Genomic DNA, 21,638 nt, shown 5'->3' with positions numbered 1-21,638 from the left:
TCAATTGAATACTACTCAGTAATAAAAAGAAATGAATTACTAACACCTGCAACAACATGGATGAGTCTCAAACATTATGCTGAAAAACACTAGACACAATAAAGCACCTGTTGTATGATTCCATCTATAAGACATGTCAGAACAAACTAATCTATCATGACAGAAATCCGAAGTTATTGCTTCTTGGGGCAGAATAGTGGGATCAACTGAGAAAAAGCATAAGGGAATTTTCTGAAGGGATGGCACTGTTCTGTATCTTGATGAAACATGAATTACAAGGGTACATGCATTTGTGAAAACTGCTTGAACGTTACACTTAATATCTATGTGTTTCACTGTACGTAAATCATACCATTTTTTTTTGGCTCCATTAGCATACAGTAAATGCTCATTAAATATTAGCCCAAAAAGTTAGAAACCCTTCATCATCTATTTCAGCAACGAAGAAACATGCAGTAACAGCTAGAGCAGCTAAATACTTGGCAATTCACATATACTATCTAACTTATTTTTAAAAACAACCCCTCATAGAGATTATTACTGTTTTATGGATGAAGAAACTGACCTTCACAGGTTGCCTATGGTCACTTAGCAAGGACTGGCAAAAGCCAAGATGCAAACTCTCATGTTCTTTCCACTGCACCACACCGTGTCCATTAGGGTCACTTTCAGCAACATGACCTGCAACTGCCAGGACAGCACAATTCATACGAGAAGCTTACTTAAGGCTCCCTACATTCTTGATAGCAGGGTAAAAAGGAGGCCAATTCTGATAGCTTGATTAGTGAATGGAGGCAGGGCTGCAAGCAGAAGCCTGAAAATGCTGCTCTAAGCTTTTATCCTCTTTTTTGGCTTCAAGATGGTTCCTGATACTTGAGGATACAGGTTCCTATTCCTCAGAGCAATTTCAAGGTAAGAGAATTGTGAATGTAAAATCTATCATCTAAATGGGAAGCTGTAGCCTGGGTGACTCAATTTGACAGAATAGCTTGGAAGCTTGGCAGCTGAAATGAGAGCCACAGATTTTTTAAAAAATATATATCTCATTTCTTAATACAAGAGCCTTGTTAAAAAAAATTAAGGGGTAAAACCTGGTAGTCCAGTAGTTAGGACTCTGTACCTCCACTGCCGGGGGCCCAGGTTCAGTCCGTGGTCAGGGAACTAAGATCCCACAAGCTGCAGTGTGGCCAATAAATTAATTTATAAAAATTAAAACAGAAATAGTGAGTTACTCTGTGATACCACCTGCCCAAAGATATCACTGCTAACTGTTCAGTGTATCTTCTTCCAGACTAAAATTTACCTTCTCCTTAATGATTCTATAGTATTCCATTATATGGATAACTACAAACCATTTTAGTCCCCTATTAAACTTTTGAGCTGTTCCTTTTTTGCTATTATAAATGCTGAAAAGAGTATCTGAGAATATACATTTTGCACACCTTTCATTTCTTATAGGATAAATACCCAGATGTACTAACTGCTAAATCTGCAAATTTAAATTTAAAAATTTTTAATTTTAAACTGCTAAATCTGCAAGAATAAACCCGAACATTTTTAGTGTTGACAGATATTGTTAGATTATACTCACAGACTTCCCATTTTCCCACACCTTCATCTGCACTGTTAATTATCATTTTTTAATGTAGGAACTGCAAACTCAAATGCCTAGAGAAGACTGGAAGGAAACATAAATGGATGAAGGAAGCCATGTGGGTTTGTGACAAACCTGAGTGTGCATGCTCATTTAAAGAGGGCAGCCACACATATATACAATGGAATATTACTCAGCCATAAAAAGAAACGAAATTGAGCTATTTGTAAGGAGGTGGATAGACCTAGAGTCTGTCATACAGAGTGAAGTAAGTCAGAAAGAGAAAGACAAATACCGTATGCTAACACATATATATGGAATTTAAGAAAAAACAATGTCATGAAGAACCTAGGGGTAAGACAGGAATAAAGACACAGACCTACTAGGGAACGGGCTTGAGGATATGGGGAGGGGGAAGGGTGAGCTGTGACAGGGCGAGAGAGAGGCATGGACATATATACACTACCAAACGTAAGGTAGATAGCTAGTGGGAAGCAGCCGCATGGCACAGGGATATCGGCTCAGTGCTTTGTGACCGCCTGGAAGGGTGGGATAGGGAGGGTGGGAGGGAGGGAGACGCAAGAGGGAAGAGATGGGAACATATGTATATGTATAACTGATTCACTTTGTTATAAAGCAGAAACTAACACCATTGTAAAGCAATTATACCCCAATAAAGATGTTAAAAAAAAATAAAAATAAAGAGGGCAGCCACTACTCTGTTCCAGCCAACAGATGCCATGTATCAACAGAAATCCAGGCCCAGTGCTGGACCATCCAATTTATCAAGGCCAGAAATGGAAATTTTTATGAAACTCTTGCAAGTTTTAAATGTTGACAACTAACATGCTTTTATTTAAACATCCAGTTAGTCAAACAAAACACATCTATAAGCCAGACTACATTTAGCACATGGAATTTTGTGCTACAGTGAAAATGATATAACACTATTTTCACTGTGAATCTTATTATTCATGCAGTTTATCTTTTCCTATGCTTACCAACAGAGGATATATCTATTCAATTTTGGTTCATACTGTCAGCACCCTTCAAAGAAAGATGCTTATCTTTTCTTTCAGATTCAAATCTACAACAACAAATACTGGACCAACAAAAAAAAGATATGTAACTTCAAATACAGAAGCTAAGAGTCTTAACTGACTTGTATGCCCAGAAAAGGCTTATGAAGACTCACTTGGGACTGAATTGCTATAGTCTCCTCAACATACTTAAAGAACCCCAAGATTTTGAGAGAAAACACCAATTTGTAAAATTATGTATAACTCTGAAGAGGGTGGCTTTAATAATCCAGGGTTTCCCTCCACTACCTAATACATTTGCCTAACACAGCAAATCTTCTTCTTGGTGAGACATCAGAAAAAGAACAGAATTCCCACACATCCCCCTTTGTTATCATATGCTGAATTTAAACAACCACTTTCAGCTTTTTTAAAAAAATTAAATAAAGCACAGGTTTATAGGAATCCTTCTCTGCTCTCAAAATATTACTGCAATACTGCTCCCACAGAAATAATTTCAGCAACCTATCTAATTTCAGAGTTTCTTCTCATTCCTTCTTAGTCATCCATTACATATCTCCAGACCCAGATGTTCAAGCATTCCCTGAACCCACCATAGATAATGGCAGAGATCCATGACTATCCAAGGATCCAACAAGAGCCTTTGAATGCAACTATCTTTTCATCAATTGTAAACAAGTCCTAAACTCTTGGCTCCATAGGGAGTCTCTATCAAGTCAGTATAAACTCTGAAATAGGGGCAAAGGTCAAGGGGATGAAGCTCAGCCTAAACTCTGGATCTCATCCCACCCCCACCCTGTTCAAAAGAATTCTTATCAGAAAGGAACTCCCCAGCAAAAGGCCACATTCAGGCGACGTGATCTTGCAGTGATCTAGCAGATTCAGCTGAAGCTTTGGAAGCAAGGCTCTTGGAACTGTTATGAATGTGAAATACCAATATCACAAACAGAATGTTGTGAAGGAAAGGTGGCATAAAGGGGAAAACCAAGGGAACTTATCTTCATTTGTTTCAGGAAAGAATCTGTTTGATAATACATAGTGGAATAATCCTGAACCTCAGAGGAAATCTCTTTGGGAACCTATTCCACAGTGAATTACTCTACTTTACATCCAAAATAACTCTAATATATGCAAAAGAGCCCAAATGACACTTAGAAAATAGTCTTCATTCTGTACATAAAAGGCCCCGTTATATATGTTATAAATCCTTATACTGCCTTAAACTCTTCCATTAGCATCTGAGACTTGTCACAGTCAAGAGAGCTAGAAACAGGATAGAAGATTCATTAAAACAGCAGCTCTGAAGTCCCAGATGTTTCTCCACTGTGTACTCTGGGATGAGTCATTTAACCTCTCCAGGCCTTAGCAGTCTCATCTGTTAGGATAGGAATAGTATCTTTTCAAACAGGCTTTATGAGTGCTTAATGAAAAATGCACATGAAGCATTTAATGTGTAATAAATATTAGTCATTATTATTACTAACTACTATTATGTAGTAAAAGCCACATATCATCAAATTTTGTGTCTGTCGTTCCTGACTAAACCAGAGTCCCTTGAGGGCAGGAACTGAGTCTTAGGCTTGGCACACACATCAAAGGGAAAAAGAGAAATGGGGAGGGAAGGAAACAGTGGACTAGGTATTACAAAGTCAAACTTAAGTTTAGATATTTTATACGCTATAACCAACCCTTCTCACTCCCACTGAATATGTTCAAAGTACCTAGCACATAAGGAATACTCAATAAATGTTAATTTTCTTTGATCTCTAACACTCAACCTTAAGTTCATTATCTGCAGACCACACTTGGGTTTATATAAACTGTTTTCTGAGATTAAAAATTGTGACATATAGGGCTTCCCTGGTGGCGCAGTGGTTGAGAGTCCGCCTGCAGATGCAGGGGACGCGGGTTCGTGCCCCAGTCCGGGAAGATCCCACATGCCGCGGAGCGGCTGGGCCCGTGAGCCATGGCCGCTGAGCCTGCACGTCCGGAGCCTGTGCTCCACAATGGGAGAGGCCACAACAGTGAGAGGCCCACGTACCAAAAAAAAAAAAAAAATTGTGACATATAGTTTGACAACTAGGAATAGACCCATAGGACATGGTACAGAATGTTGGAATTTTGGAATGAACCTATGGGTAACTCTAGCTGAGATGTACATTTCTCTTTTATAGCTTGAAGGATCCACAAAAAGTCTCCTTGGGATCCCAAAACACTTGACAGATGAATGCAAAGCCAGAGCAAACTAGTGATGTTAGGCTGTCTTATTCTGAAGCTGTTTTTTAAATTGCCTGTTCATCCCACATCACTCATGGATCTCTGCCTGGTGGGCATCTATCAGTATGGCAACAGAGGGCAAAGATTAATTTAACTTTCAAGTCTCTTCTAAAATGCTCATTTATCCAGGTCTTTGCTCAGTAGGGGAAAATATATACATATGTGTATGTATGTATGTATGTATGTACGTGTGTGTGTGTGTGTGTGTGTGTGTGTGTGTGTGTGTGTGTGTGTGTGTATATATATATAAGTCTGAGTCAGCAAGAATCCCAAGTATGCAGTCTTTTAAAAATGGTAGGGACTTCCCTGGTGGCGCAGTAGTTGAGAATCCGCCTGCCAATTCCGGGGAAATGGGTTCAAGCCCTGGTCCGGGAAGATCCCACATGCCGAAAAGCAACTAAGCCTGTGTGCCACAACTACCGAGTCTGCACTCTAGAGCCCATGAGCCACAACTACTGAAGCCCGCGAGCCATAACTACTGAAGCCCGTGCACCTAGAGTCCACGCTCTGCAACAAGAGAAGCCACTGCAATGAGAAGCCCGTGCACTGCAACGAAGAGTAGCCCCTACCCGCTGCAGCTAGAGAAAGCCCACACGCAGCAACAAAGACCCAACGCAGCCAAAAAAAATAATTTTTAAAAAGTATCATAGGATTTATAAATAAATTAAATTAAATGGTAATGGCACGTCTTTAATTACACAAATTTCTTCCTCAGCATGCTCTCTCTAAGACCTTGCTACTGACCAAAGAGAAAGTGCATAATCTGAGTATTTATTTTAAATAAGCAGAGGGTTAACTCCTTTAGTTTCCTAAGAGGTTAAATAAATGGGTTGGCAGATGCTCATTTTGGTTACCTGCTGCTGGTTGGGCGAAGGGGCCCAAAACACCCTAACAGTCAACCAGATGGTAAGAACAGTCTTGGCCAGCAGTACGTGAGCTCCACTCCTTTGAGGGAACTATTTACTTGAAGCAGTAACTTACACCTGCTAACATCTGGAATGATTTATCTTTGTGTCATTAGGCAACAGAGGATAGTTTAATTGAATAAAGTGGTTACAACAGTCGTTAGGTACAGAAAGACTGAGAATTTCAACATTATGCTACATAGCCTAGAACAGCATACACTTAATAGTGTTTACCATTTGCCAAGCATTATTCCAAATGCATATATTACTTCCTTTAATCTCCACAATAGTCTTGTGAAGTAGAAGTACTTTTTTATTGTCCCCATTTAACAGATGAGAATACTAAGGCACAGAGAGGTTAAATAACTTAGCCAAGATTACAGAGCTAGTAAATACTGAAGCCAAGCTGAACTCAAGCAATCTTGAGCCAGAGTCCATGCTCTTAATTCAGAAGAGTTTTGGCTTATATAAAAAGCTAAAGGGCTCACTTGAAATGCAGACAAAAAATTTATATAAAACTATGTTCACGGGCTTCCCTGGTTGGCGCAGGGTTGAGGGTCCGCCTGCCGATGCAGGGGACACGGGTTCGTGCCCCGATCCGGGAAGATCCCACATGCTGCGGAGCGGCTGGGCCTGTGAGCCATGGCCGCTAAGCCTGCGCGTCTGGAGCCTGTGCTCCGCAACAGGAGAGGCCACAGCAGTGAGAGGCCCGCGTATCGCAAAAAAAAAAAAAAAAAACTATGTTCACTGTGGCACTATTTATAATGTAGAAAAAACTGCAAACAACCTAAATGCCCAACAATAGGTAAATGGTTAAATAAACCATGGTAAACTTATTCACTTACAATGAAATATTATCTTGCCATTAAAAATATTTATGAAAACTGTTTCATGACTTGGGACAGTGTTCCCAATGTAATGTTGAGTGGGGGAGCAATAAACAGCATACAAATTGTATATATGATTTCTAACCACGTAAAAAATAAGCTCAGACACAAACTGGAAGGACATATTCTCAAATAAGAAACAATGGTTATTTCCAGGTGGTGGGATTAGGGGTGTTTACAGTTTTCTTTTAGTGTTTTCCACAATGAACACGCATTATCCTACCATCAGTTTAAACAAAGGCAATTTTTTTCTTTTAATCAAGCTGCATGAAAATCCTCAAGCAGTTGGTATAAACAGCTAAAAAGCTTCTAACCTGTCTAAACTTCAAGTAGTTACTTTCCTTGGCATAATACCCTTTGAACACGAAACAACATAGTCAGCACATACCAAAAAGAATGCTCATCTTCAAATTTGGAAACTGAATTAAAATACGAGTATTTTCAATTTCGGTCAGTGTTTATTCTCTAATTATTTGTAGGATTATTTTACAAGAAGAGAAATGGATTAAACTATTTAGAGGCCAAGAACCCAGGAATGGTTTTGCTGAAATAGAATAAGGGACAAAAGTCTGACTAGGGAGGAAGAACAGCTGTTGCTAATCCAACTATTTACCCTTTGACCCTCTATCTGGCCAATAACTGAACAGTATCAATTGTTTTCCTGTATTATGTGCTGTTTACAAGCCCTGAGAGGCATGAAAGGAATTAATAATTTAGTCTTGATAGCCGACAGCCTTTATTGGGGAGCCCCTTGTCTGTGGGACAGAAATCAGAGCAAGTAACTGTCCTGAAGTCATAGGTCCCTTTACTGTTCTTGTTTTATAGCCTAATTGGTCCCCAAACATAAATCAATTATTTTTCCTGTTTTAAGAAACAATGACTTCTATTCTCTAACTTCCCTTACATCAAGTCAGTCCTTGTTCTCTTGAGTTTTACAACTACACGGTTAGCACGATGGCTGAGGAAAATACTTGGGGAGCAGGGCAGACTGGGGTTATTTGGAAACAGAAGCACAGAAAGGTTATGCTGTTTTGAACTTCTCTTGACCTTTGACTGCCCTTGTCCCTTATGCTAATAGGCAGGGTACAGAGATGCTTCTTGTAGAAATGAACTTAGCCTGAACCTGTGCTGTAACATTGGACTCCAGGAAGCCCAGGAATCATAGGAAGGCAGCCAGAGTGTGAGTAGCTGCCCATATTCTAAGCATGCTACCCATATGGTCTATCACAAAAAATGTAGGGGAAAAAAAAAGGCTATACAAATTTTACAAAGTCAGCCTTTCCTCATCCAGTTCCAACATGTTGTCCCAAATTTGCTGTCTACAACCACTGCCAAGCAAAATGGGAAATCAGCAACAATGGTATTTCCTGGTCCAAAATAAGCAAGTATGAGTAGGCCTTCCTTATCAGGAATTTGGGGGGTAAGGGAGACATTGGAGCCTCTAAATTCCAAAGATGCATCACAAAGAAAACCCTATTATTCTCCATCTAATGTGCAGAAGTTGTGAAATATTAACACAGATGTTATTCCTTCCCAATCAGAAGCCATGGAATTTGTAGTATCAACAACCATAACCAACTTTACACAACACATGTGTACAGCCCATTTCAATCTTGAGGTGTGCTATGACTTGGTAGGACTGAGCATGCTCAATTGAACCCCAAGATTGACTCAGACCAGATGATAAACTTTTGTTTCTTCCCATTCATTATTATAATGTCAGATCTTTATGTATTTCTTCAAAGAGAAAGACCAAAAATACTAACTTCACAAAAATAACATGGGGACTATTGAAAATATTGGCCACATAAGCTAAGTAGGATTTTTAAAAGAAAAATGATTTTTTTAGGTAATTCCCATTCTATACTGATATATAAAATTATGATTCAATATCTGTTCATTCTCATGGAATGGAGAGGTATATAAAGCACAATATCTAGCTAGAGAGTCTATGCAGAAATGTTAAATGAGTTAGAATTACTTGGCCCAGAAAGAACAATAATCCAATAATAATCTTCATAAGAATATCAAGTGCCTTTCCTAGAAGATGGGCATGAGTATTTTCAATTGCTACTAAGTGCAGAAAAAAAGAATAAATTTGGATACTATGTGCTAAATTAGAGGTTTAAAAAAGTGTATTTTGAAATAATTCCAGACAAGGAAATATTTTCCAATAGACTATTAATAAATTAGGGCAGGACACAGATTTATTTATTTGTGTATCCCTAGAGCCTAGAACTGGGCCTGTTGCAGAGAACATTCAATGTTAAACTGAGTTCTCAATTATCTGGCTTGTTTTATGTGTAGTTCTATCTGAAAGACCACAGGGCATGTCAATATCCTTCCTAGTGTTCAAAAATGCTTCTAAGAGAGGACCATGACTCGAGAATTTACCTTTTCCTCCTCCTAAATGACGGCTATTCATTAAGAGAAAGACAGTGAAAATAGTGTGTTCACTCACAGGTAATGGGATGTCAGGTAGGAAGGTGGGGTAAACTGAGCCTATATTACCTACAAAGCTGATTCTGAACTTTATGACTTGTAGAAAGACAAATCTATTTCCCTGGTGTTTGATAAGCATTATGAGACTTATTTTATCTTGTAATTAATAAGTTAGTTGAACAAACATGAATGTTTATACTATTAAAGTGTGTGAGGATAACATGAGAATGGCCACAGCTGATATTAGTCAGGATGGTGAGAAGGTGAACTTTATCGCTTACCTCAACAGCAGAATGGTGACCAATAACCAGCCCCATGACCCTAACAAGTACAAGAACTAGAAAAAATAAATCTAAATCATCTCATGGAGTCTCAATCTAAAGTATCATTCGACCTTTTGGTATTATAGCAAAATAAGGTATGTATACACTGAATATTCTCCATATCCTGGAATGGTGTATGCCACATTATGAGAGCACTATAAACACAGATGATTATCTATGATCAAGACTTATATACTCCTGAAAAGCATCATTTAATTAGACTTTGAAATGGTCATTCTCATAACTTAAACTTAAGAATGTAGTTGAAGATGCTTTAGAAATTAAACTGTGGTATGAAGGTTATCAACTATAAATATCTAAACCTTTACATAATCCTTCTTTGAAATAAATTATATCAAAATGATGTCAACATTTTAAAAAGTGGTTGTGGGTATATGGTTGTATGTATGCATAAATGAAAGCACAATTTTTGTTGGTGGTGGTTTCATGGATGATGGAGAACAAGAAACTAGTATTAAACAGAAATTTTCAGCAAAGAATTTTCTATTAAACGGCTAGACTCTGGCCACCAAATAACATTAGGAGAAGAAAAAGAAAACATAACTAGAAAAGAGAGAATGCCCTCCCCATAATCATAAATTAAAGTGAAATAAAATCTGTAAATAGGGCTTCCCTGGTGGCGCAGTGGTTGAGAGTCCGCCTGCCGATGCGGGGGACACGGGTTCGTGCCCCGGTCCGGGAGGATCCCACGTGCCGCGGAACGGCTGTACCCGTGAGCCATGGCCGCTGGGCCTGCGCGTCCGGAGCCTGTGCTCCGCAACGGGAGAGGCCGCGACAGTGAGAGGCCCGCGTACCGCAAAAAAAAAAAAAAATCTGTCAATAGGTCTATAAATGTCATCTTAAGTTATACATTTCAAAGTACACACACATACACTTTTCTTACACATGAACACTGGGGAACATTCAGAACTTACTAGTGCTTGGGTCAAGCTCTGCCAGTTCGTCCTGACAAAAACCTAAAGAGAAAACAACAGGAAAAAAAGATTACAATTCATGAATTACTCCAAGGTGCCTCCAAATATGAAAAATCAAGTATCATATAGCGGGGAAAAAAATCCAGACTCAGATGTCAAATCTGGATTTGAATCCTAGCTCTATAACATTTAGCTACTGTACATCCTTCTTTGAGCCTCCATTTCATCATCTTTATATAAAAAAATGGAGATAGTAACAGCACCTATCATGGATAGTAATGAGGATTAAGTGAGACACTGATATTAAATGCTTATTTAGCACAGTCCCTGGCACAGAGGAGCTCAATAAACAACAGCACAAGTAATTATGAGTAAGCAATGCCAAAGTTAGCTGTAAAAAGTTCGTAATAAAATTGCAATGTACTTAATACTCGTCATGTTCTACTATGTTATCAATGAATTATTTTCCAAAAGGAAGCAAAATATACAAAATATGAACTTATAAAATATCCAACAGGATAATTTTACTTAAAATTTTCACAGTTGCTTAAGAATTTTACCTATACACACAAATGGGAGCAATTCTTCCATTAATAAATATGCTATTCAAGTCGGAATAAATACCTCTCAAAGCACATTTCAGGCCCAAAAAATCTGAGCTACATCTTTCTGATTGGTGTGTAACTATCACACTGAAGAGAAAAATCAAGCACAGTGAGTGGCAAACACCCAGTAGGTGTTCTATATACACAGGTGATGAAAGTTCTATTTTCCTGGAATGACTGCTTACTCTCTCCAGTTTGCCTTCTACTCATTCTCAGAAAAGCTTTTTCTTGCCTCCCTTATCCTTGTCTCATACACAAGGTCAAAGCCCCCTGTTATAATTATCTATAATGTTTTGTGCACTCATCAGCAAGGAATTATTGGCTCAATGTCTCATGCCACTATTAGACTGTTCCACTAACAGTGTTCCACCACCCCAGGGGAAGGGACCTGGCCTGTCTTGTTCACAGCTGTAACCCCATTATGTCTCACAAGCCTAGTACAAAGCAGATGTTCAATAAATATCAACTGTAGTATCTCAATGGTAAATTCAAAAACAATGGAGCAAAACTAGGACTAGAGGAATATAAGAACATTTTCTGTCATCAGAGCCAGGCAATCAGAAGCCAAAAGAGCAACTGAGCGTCATGTGGAGAAGAAGGATTCAAACAGCAAGTAGACTGTTTAAACACCACTTTTAAAGTCCTTGCACTCCTGGGCCTTCACCAAACAAGCCACAGTCCTTCTTGGTAAAGAACTATTCATCATCCTTCAAGACCCAGCTCAAATATAACAACTATGAAACGTGGAAAACAGAAGAGGCCTCTCCTGCATTCACAACTTAAATAACTGCCTCCTCCACTAGACAGTGAGCTCTTCAAGGGTAGGGACAGTGCCATATTCATCTGCAGAGCTGCTTCTACGCCCGAAACAGTTGCCGATACATTACGTAAGGTGCTCAAATGCAGGATGAACTAAACAGAAAACACAACCCTCCTCTAGATCACAGTCTAGGGGAAGGAAGTCACAGGATCAGAAAATCTAAGTCTAGCCTGAAAAGTGTGTGGAATGTCTGAATGAGGAAATCTGATCTGGAAAACCAGAGTTTGGAAGCTGCTAAAGTGGATTAGATGCCTAAAAAGGCTCACCTCAGAGCAACTTTAAACCGTCTCTACCTAAACACATGGGGATCAGAAAAGCTGTGGAGAGATGCCAGGCAATGAGGAAATCACTCATTACACATGGGTCCAATACTGAACATCCTGCCAGAAATGAAACTGAGAATAAGCACTCACTTAACATAAATTGACTCAAAAATAGGACAAAAAACATGGGAAGGCAGAATAGTATAATGGGCAAGTTATAGTTCAAGCCACTTTTAGTTTAGTCATATGACTTTAGGCAAGTCACTCCCTATTCTGGACCTCAGATTCTGGACATTAAATGAAAAAGCTGTACTAGAAGTCTCAAGAAAAGACAAAGCCTAACACATTTTCTGAAAACAACATTCGGAACTCAAAGTAACTAGATCAAACACAAATAAAGACAGGGTGACTAAAAAAAAAGAAATACTATGAAAAATAGTTAAAGTGGACATCTATTGCTTTTATCTGCCTAGCAACCACTACCCCCTTCTGGTTAATGGCATTCTGATTTTACTTTGGAGACTTATCCCTTTTACACTTTCAGTTGATATGACCCAAGTAGGATTGACCCTAACCCTGCTATAAACTGGGATTAACAACAGCACTTACCTTATAGGTCTGTTAAAAGGATTAAATGAGATAGTGCATGTAAAGACTTTACACAGTACTTGACAAAGTCAAAGCTCAACATATGTGAGCTATTACTAACCAACTAACCCCAAGGGTCCATCCAATCTAGTGCTGTATCTGTGGTACCAAAGAGGAGATTATAGGAGGGTTAACTATTGACTCATTCATGACACCATCCTCAAAGACCTGGAATGGAACCCCCTAACATCACTAATGTAGTTTAATTACTTGCTGTGATTCTTGAACTTTTTTAATATTTTGAGCCTATAAATTGCTTGATGCAATAATTCCAGATGTAGTACGCTACCCCCCGAGAAAAGAAGAACTCTTTATATTTGCCTTAAAACGAATTCCTCCAGTGGTCACAAAGATCCCTGATTATGGAATTCAGTAACTATGTCTATAGTCCCTCCATCCAGTCCTGAGACCACTGGCTAATAATGTTGTCTCTGGCTTTACAGATCATCACTAATGCAGGAGGCTTGAGGAGATATGGAGAACAATGTTAATCCTACCTCCTGACAAGTCAATGGAATGGCTAGATCTGGCTACCGTTCTCAAACAGTCTCACCCAGATTCTCAGCAACCAGATCCAGCTAGCAAAATGATTCCTAGCTAGAAGAATCCAAACCACTGCTAGAAATAACCCCAATGTGTGTTCAATTCAATTCAACACAGAGGCAAAGGATATCAGAATTGTTCAGTAAAAAGCAGACTCCTAAGGCACATAAATACACAAATATAACCCCAAAACCTTCTGCCTCACAAAATACAACACATTAAACAGATTAGGAAATGTTCTGAGAAATCCAGAGTCTTTGGCTGGTGACTTAAATTGCTTTAAAAAGGGAGAGACAAGAGACACAGATTGGTTCCTAAAATGATAGATATACCACTAAATCAGCATGCTCATAAGCAATCTGAAATTTAGTGCAAAGCTTATATATATTCTGTTACCACGGTTTAACTTAAAAGGCAGATGCATAGTGAAAAGGACATGGGTCTGAGTTAGAGTTGGATTCAAATCCCATATCTGCCACTATTTTTGTTTAATTAACTACCCTATAGCTACTTCCTGAAATGGGGATAAAAATAACCATCTTGTTCAACTGTTGTGAGATTTGGTGAATATATATAAATAACCTACTTTATGGCAAGAGTCAATAAATGGCTCTCAGTCTAGGAATTTTCTTTAATACAAAGGAAGATCCAGTTGACAAGCTTTTCTCCAATAGGAAAGAATATGGCAAAAACAAAAAGATCAGTGACTCCTTAATCTGTGATTGGCTACAGTAAAAGATTTTGAAAATATTGATTTTTTTCTTTATTTACTATTTTTGGCTATAAAGTTATATATTTACCACAATAGGATCTTAAATAAACTTTGAGTATCCAATTTTTTTCCAAATATGAACAAATAAAAGCTTATGGGTAATGCCACTTAACAAATTCAAGTCTAAAACACTAGCTAATTGTAATCTATAATGTGTTTTTTACAAAAGCAAGTTAAATGTTACTCTAGGAATGTTTTAATTTCATTCAATTTGACTGTAGGAAGGCAGCATGGTGCAACAGAGACTTGGATCCTGGTCAGGATTCTGCCAATCTACTTTGAAGCCCACAAGGCAAAATTAAGGTGAGGCCCTTAAAAGGCAAAATTCTATAATTTTAATCAAACATCTCATCTTTCCCCAAAACAGAAATCACATATTAACATTAGTTTAAATGTTTTAATTAAATATGATATATAACATTATTTTACCTAGTCAACTGCAATTCAAGTTTCATGTACTTTAAAATGTGAGATATGAAGTGAAGCAGAGCTTCCAGAAGGAAGTCAGGGATCTAGAAGGATTTTGAAACTATTCTGCCTTATTAGGTTCCCTACTCTGTGATCCCAATTCCCTCTGCTTCCCTCACCAAATCACCATCAGGGCTACTGACCGTGAATTCAGGTTTTAGAGAATTTTGTTTTCCATACTCCCTAAGAAAAAAGCTAAAAATCTTTACCCAGGATTTGTACTGATACAAAATAGTCATTCACTGGTACTTTCTGGACCAACAGCTCTGGTCAGTTTCCCATCTGCTTTGTGCCCCTGATCATGATTAGGTTCCCAATGAAACTCTGTGTCCTTCTTTCAGTCAGATCTGGTCTCAGCCCTAACTATCTCCAGCCTCAAGGCTGAGGCACATCCCAGGATCCCAGGAAAGGATGCTCAGTAAATGTTGAGGAACTACTTCTTTCTCCAAAAAGCAATGGTACTAAACCACATGATACCACAATGAAGTTCTTGCCAAAATATCAAGTTCTAAGAGAAAATAACTGTTTCAGTATTCTCTGCCTTCGAAGTCTAGACCAACAATGTCCAATTGAAATTCCTACAATGATGGAAATGTTCTCTCTCTTCATTATCCAAAATGATAGCCACTAGCCACATGTGGCTATTAAGCACTTAGGATGTGACTAGTGTGACTGAGCAACTGAATTTTTAACTTAATTTAATTTTGATTAATTAAAGTAGCCACATAAGGCCAGTGGCTATTATAATGGAAAACATAAGACTAGAAAAAAAGTCCTCCCTCTTCTAAATGTATTATGCCACCTTTTGGACTCTGTTGCAGCTTTAAAGTAAATGAAATATGGAAATGCTTATGCTAGTGTTATTTACTAACCAATTCATAAGTTTATCGGTTGTTATCAGAAAGTAATTCCATCAGCCTAGCAAATATAGTCACTTACTTCCTCAAATGTTATTAAGTACCTGCCCACACTGTAGCAGCTCCTAGGCCTGGAAGATACAGGTATCAGTAAGAATGACCCTACTGTCAGAGAATGAATAGTCCAGAGGGGTACAGAATAAAAATTAACTACAGAGTACAACAATATGAATGTACTTAATGCCACTGAACTGTACACTTAAAATGGTTAAAATGGTAAATTTTATGTTATATGTATTTTACTACAATAAGAAAAGATTAAAGCCAAATGAAATAAAGATAGCGAAGGAACTTCCCTGGTGGTCCAGTGGTTAGGACTCCACACTTCCACTGCAGGGGGCACAGGTTCAATACCTGGTTAGGGAACTAAGATCCCACATGCCGTGTGGTGCGGCCAAAAAAAAAAAAGATAGTGAAATAGATAATAACATTAAAAAAATTAATGGTAGGGAGTGAATGATGGACAGATTGGGACAGATGGACAAGGTGAAACTGGGAAGCACTGCAGAGTAGTAAGAGCATATATTTTGCTATCAGAATAGGTTTGAGTCCTGGCACCATCACTTACTACTGTGTTAACTTAGGAAGTGACTTCACCTATCTGAGCCAATTTCCTCATCTGTAGACTGTTGTGAGGATTCAATGAAATGATACACTTAGGGCAGTGGAAAGCGCTTAAGAGCCGCTATCAATATTAGTGAGAACACAGCAGCAACCATGGGGCCAGGGGCATGTGCAAGGGATAAGCATTCACCAGACAAACAGGGCTATTTGAGAAACATATGCAGAGGAAGCCACATGTAAAAGGCATGAACAGAGAAAGTGAACAGTGTTACCTGGTAATGTGATTTGACTGGAGTCCCAGCCAGGGCCATATCATAAAGGGTTTTAACTGCCATACACGGGGAGTTTTTGGCTTTTATTCTATAGGCAACAGTCACTGAGTAAAGGAAATACATGGATACACCTAGGAAGTGTGTCAATACCAGCCCAACTCTGACTAACTTCAATATAGTGGTTCTAAAATTTCAACCAGGTAACTATAAGCATAAGGGTTAAAGGGATGGGAGGAAAGCGCTCTGAGAGGGTAGACAAGATACACATGGCAAACCATCCACAGCTCCTGAAATTCTAGGAACTCTTCGCATTTTTCAGGGCCCCTCCCAACTCCATCTCCTATACTGCTTTTGGTACAAAGAATGGCTTAGGTAGCGGCTGAAAAGAAATGTAGCTTTTTTTTTTTTTTTTTGGTAACAAACATTAGTTAGCCAAACCATGGCCTGCCTTACAGTCCAGTCTGCAGCCTACAATTTAGCCCCAGACCCAAGCAAATACAGAAACACTTTTCTTTAGATTGGCTGAGCATTAAATTCACATCTGCCTCTTTCCTTTCTATCCAGTGAGTGGGATGCCACTTGTGCCATTAGCTTTTGTTTCTCACAGGCAACCTGATAAACTATACTTCAGGAATAACAGAAAATGCTTTTGAATACAGAGACAGCACAAGTCCGCACAGCAAAAGCTGGCTGGCAGAACAAGTCATATTTCCCTTTCTCCACCTACAAATGTCAAGGCCACATTTTAAAAACTGCAACAAAAACAAAGCCCTTTCCCTAATGTCATTTTTTTAACATGAAGTCTTAGGGGCAGAAAAAAAGAGTGGGGGGAGGAGAAGCCAAGGATTCTCAATTATATAACCTATTGTGCCCACATATTTGCTCAGCTTAAATGCTGCTTACAAGAAGTGTCTACATTTCTATGGAAACATTAATAAGTTCCATCTGATCAACCTACATCACCTTTCATACAGTTTTTCAGCCTTCTAGCTTTGTAACGGCAGCCTTGAAACCATACTGAAGGCAGAAAAACCAGCTCAAGATTATGACATTTCAATTTTAAGATATTTTAAAAAATAAAAGCAGTACAAAGCTTCAAGGCTGTGGCTAGAGAATCAGAAGGTGAAAACAGTTTAGGAAGGCAATTCGGTTTGATGAGTCAGAGGTCATTAGTGTTTCTATGGAAATATAGTACAGGCATTTCTCAGAAAACTGCATGTACTGATGAGCCTCTGACATTTTTCATTTACAATTCCTGGATCTCTGTAGTAACAAAAGAGATTGTTGATAATTCTCCATTCAGCTTGGAGGTTAAAGAAATTTCAAAATGCACACATACAATAAAATGTATAAAATAATCTCTCAGCTGCCATTTATTGAATCTTTACTATAGGCCTGGCATTGGCGTGATGCTTTACACGAATTCTTCCTTTCTCCATCTTATAGGTTTAAACAGATTATTGTATTCTGTTACATGGAAAGAGCCACAAAAGTCAAAACAAGAGAACTTCTCTTCAGAGCAGTTGGGCTAATAAAACCCCACCTTTGCAAGGTACATGCTTTTCAACAGCTAGATGGGAACTTGACGTTATTTCAAAAAACAAACCCTGACATTCCCACAAAAGCAGGGCTTCAGAGTCCAAGAAAAAAACACCACACCTTAGATGAGTCCATTATTAACGTCCTCTTGAATAATCCAAGATAATCAGAAGCAGCTAGAGTAACTTCACTAACCAGATCAAACCGAAGTATAAAACTTTACATGAATGAATGAATGCAATATTGTAATTAAACAAGAACTAGGTTGTTTTGGAAAAATATATGTTACTCCCAGCAGGAGTAGGGAGAGTGAAGGAGATTTTTTTTTGCTCATTGTCATTTCAAAGACTAACTGAAGAAGAGTCCTACAGACAAAGGAGTTTGTTTGACCGTGGTCACAGAGCTTTCGAGGTCATTTCAGAACCATCTGTTGAGGATGATTTTTTTTCCTCCATTCAACTTTTCTGATTGAAAATATATTGTTTTTATAAACAGAAACATGCACATTTTAAAAATCCTAAGAACAATGAAAAATATTTTTAAAAAGTATATATATGTATAACTGAATCACTTTGCTGTATAGCAGTAATTAACACAACATTGTAAAGCAACTTTGCTTCAATAAAAAAGAAAAAGCCTAAGAACAAAATGATTCACCTTAACTCTCTAAAACTGACCAGTTCAACTGAAGGAAAAAAAAAAAAACCTCCCAAACATTCTCTAAGTGACTTTTAAAGTACTTCTTATTAGAAACATAATTCTGGGCACTAATCTTTCTGACACACTAGTTAACCATTAATGCTAAAGCTCAGTACCATCTCTCATGTCTCAGCTTTAGAAATCCATTGTGTGGCAACAAAAAGATACAACATCTTTAAACTTGCACCCCAGAATCTTTCAAATATGAAGCAAAGCTAGTTGCTAGTTAACCAATCTATGAAATAACCCCAAAAGAAATTTTTTTTAACTATTCGAACTGGAGTCAAGATAGAAGAGCAAAAACCAACATATGTTTAGAGCACCACATAAATGCAAAAGACACTCCACTAACAGGATTAAGGGTGAAAAACTCCTGCTGCTTATTATTATTTTTTTTTTGTGTGTGGTACGTGGACCTCTCACTGCTGTGGCCTCTCCCGTTGCGGAGCATAGGCTCCGGACGCGCAAGCTCAGCGGCCACGGCTCATGGGCCCAGCCGCTCAGCGGCATGTGGGATCCTCCCGGACCGGGGCACGAACCCTCATCCCCTGCATCGGCAGGCGGACTCTCAACCACTGCGCCACCAGGGAAGCCCCTTCTGCTTCTTATATGCTACACTTTCCTACGTTCTAAAATTAAACTCAATAAATATTTACCTAGCATTTTCAATATAGGGCACTATGCTAAGTTAAAAGGGATACAAAGATGAATAAAGCTGGCTACCCCTAGATTCTTACAATCCCTCTCCCCACTGGTAACCACTAGTTTGTTCTCTATATCTGTGAGTCTGCTTCTTTGTTATATTCACTAGTTTGTTCTATTTTTTTTAGATTCCACATATAAGTGATATCATACAACACTTTGTATTTGTCTTCCTCTGTCTGACTTATTTCAATTAGCATAATAACCTCCAAGCCCATCCATGTTGCTGCAAACAGCAAAATTTCATTCTTTCTAATGGTTGAGTAGTACTCCATTGCATGTATATTACCACATCATCTTTATCCATTCATCTGTTGACAGACACTTAGGTAGCTTCCATATCTTGGCAATTGTAAATAATGTTGCCATTAACATTGGGGTGTATGTATATTTTCGAATTAGTGTTTCTGGTTTTTTTGGATATATAGCTACGAGTCGAACTGCTGGGTCATATGGTAGTTCTATTTTTAGTTTTTTAAGAAACCTCCATACTGTTTTCCATAGTGGCTACACCAGTTTACACTCCCACCAATAGTGTACAAGGGTACCCTTTTCTCCACATCCTCACCAACATTTGTTATTTGTGTTCTTTTTGATGACAGCCATCCTGACAAGTGTGAGATGATGCTTCATTGTAGTTTTGATTTGCATTTCCCCGATGATTAGCGATGTTGAGCATCTTCTCATGCGCCTGTTGGCTGGCTCCCGATTTTCAGCATGTTTAGCAAGGCATGGAAGGCCTTAAATCATAGAAATAGGGAACTCCCTGGCAGTCCAGTGGTTAAGACTCCAAGCTTTCACTGCCGAGGGCCCAGGTCTGATCCCTGGTCGGGGAACTGAGATCCCACGGGCCACGTGGCACCGCCAAAAAAAAAAAAAAAAAAAAATCATAGAAATAAGCAAGTCCAACATTTGAAAAGCTACTTTTTAGAACCTTCTTTTCCTTGACTCATCATGAAGTTTGGAAAGGGTAAAACATCAATTCCTATTTCCAAACTCTTAACTCTTTATACAGAGATAAAAACGTCTATACCAACTCTGATGTTAAAGCAATTTCCTAATGTTGAGACATCAATAAAGTGATACACCAGGGAGGCAAGACACCTGAACACTAGCCTTACTCTGGTACTAATAAGCCATTTGTGTGATGCTAAGGGATCTACTCCCTCTGTGCTCCATTTTCTCTTCAGTAAAAGGAGAAAGTCTGGCCAATTTTCTTAGTATTTTTTCAGCTCTAAAGTCTATGAATTTTTCAAAAGTTGGCAGTTGTGTATACTAGGGGATACAGAGGATATAACGTTAACACTTGAGGAACCCTTAAGAGGTTGCCAAGATTCTTAGATTTTTTTTTTTTTTTTTTAACTAGAAGAAACCTTATAAACCATCCCTAATCTCTTCCATCGCACCTAGCCCCCATTTTACAGAAGGGAGAAACTGTGTAAAGGGAGTAATATCTGTAATATCTCTCTGATTTAAACAATTTGGCTTTGGCATTTTCCTAAAGGCTTTGGCATTTTCCCAATCTAAAAATGGCAACAATAATAGTATGTACATGTCACAGGGCTCCGGAGAGGATTAAATGAAATGAAAGAAAATTTAAAGCACTCAAGAGAGCACCTGGTACATAGTACATGTTTAGTAAAAGTTAGCCATTTTTTTTTTTTTTTAGATGGACCAGTTATTCAATTAGGTTCTTTGTAAGAAGTTTAGAACACTATTTTGTGAGGATAAATTCCATTTGTAAGGGCAAACACAGAGCGGAGGTAGCCCTGGAGCTGAGGAGCAGCTTTGATTCTTCATAGAATTTGTGAGTCCACAGCTTTCTGATCAACCTTGCGCTGCTCTGTAATCTCATATTTCTCTCTCTGTGGGTCGAAGATCTCACCTTCCGGGTGCTTGGGCTTACACAGCTTCTTCTTCTTGAAGTAGGCATCAGTGAGATGTTCCAGGATTTTTCACACCACTGATATCAATTTTGGTAGAGGTGGCAATGACAAATTTCTGGTGTGTTCTGCGGAGAACTCGATTGAGGGACAGAGGCCCAGTCACAAGTAGCAAGCCACTGCTCAGATGCTTCAGAAAGATGACCCTCTTGCCTCCGTGGCGCCCAGTGAGGCAGATCAGAATGGACCCAGGAGTGATGCTAGCACACAGTTTTCTCACATGTTTACTGAAGGGTTTTTTGCCATGACTTAACAGCTTTCCAGGCACATTTTCAGTAGGATAATACCTAGGCGTTTTGTGAAGTTAACCACTCGGGTACCACCATTCTTGTCACCACCAACTGGTTTTGTGACAGTAGCAAGGACCATCACCTTCTTTTTCTTTTCAACCTTGGATTTAGCTGCTGAATACTTCATCTTGTACAAGGCCTTTCTGGAATACATAACCAATCAGGAATACTGGCCAATTCCTCTGACCAA

The 21,638-nt window shown here is 38.6% G+C and overlaps 1 protein-coding gene and 1 pseudogene across 2 annotated transcripts in view; both read right to left on the bottom strand.

Annotated features, from left to right (window-relative positions):
- NR6A1 (nuclear receptor subfamily 6 group A member 1) overlaps positions 1-21,638 on the bottom strand; it is a 202,397-nt gene that overhangs the window by 163,394 nt on the left and 17,365 nt on the right. For both annotated transcript variants that reach the window (XM_060153299.1, XM_060153300.1), the window contains exon 2: positions 10,404-10,445. In XM_060153299.1, the coding sequence (XP_060009282.1) occupies positions 10,404-10,445 (42 nt within the window). The remainder of the gene's footprint in view (positions 1-10,403; positions 10,446-21,638) is intronic.
- On the bottom strand, positions 20,922-21,617 carry LOC132522746 (large ribosomal subunit protein eL6-like; annotated as a pseudogene).

This window comes from Lagenorhynchus albirostris, chromosome 7, assembly GCF_949774975.1.
Source record: "Lagenorhynchus albirostris chromosome 7, mLagAlb1.1, whole genome shotgun sequence".
In the NCBI taxonomy this organism is placed as follows: domain Eukaryota; kingdom Metazoa; phylum Chordata; class Mammalia; order Artiodactyla; family Delphinidae; genus Lagenorhynchus; species Lagenorhynchus albirostris.
This window is presented reverse-complemented; position numbering and strand designations above follow the sequence as displayed.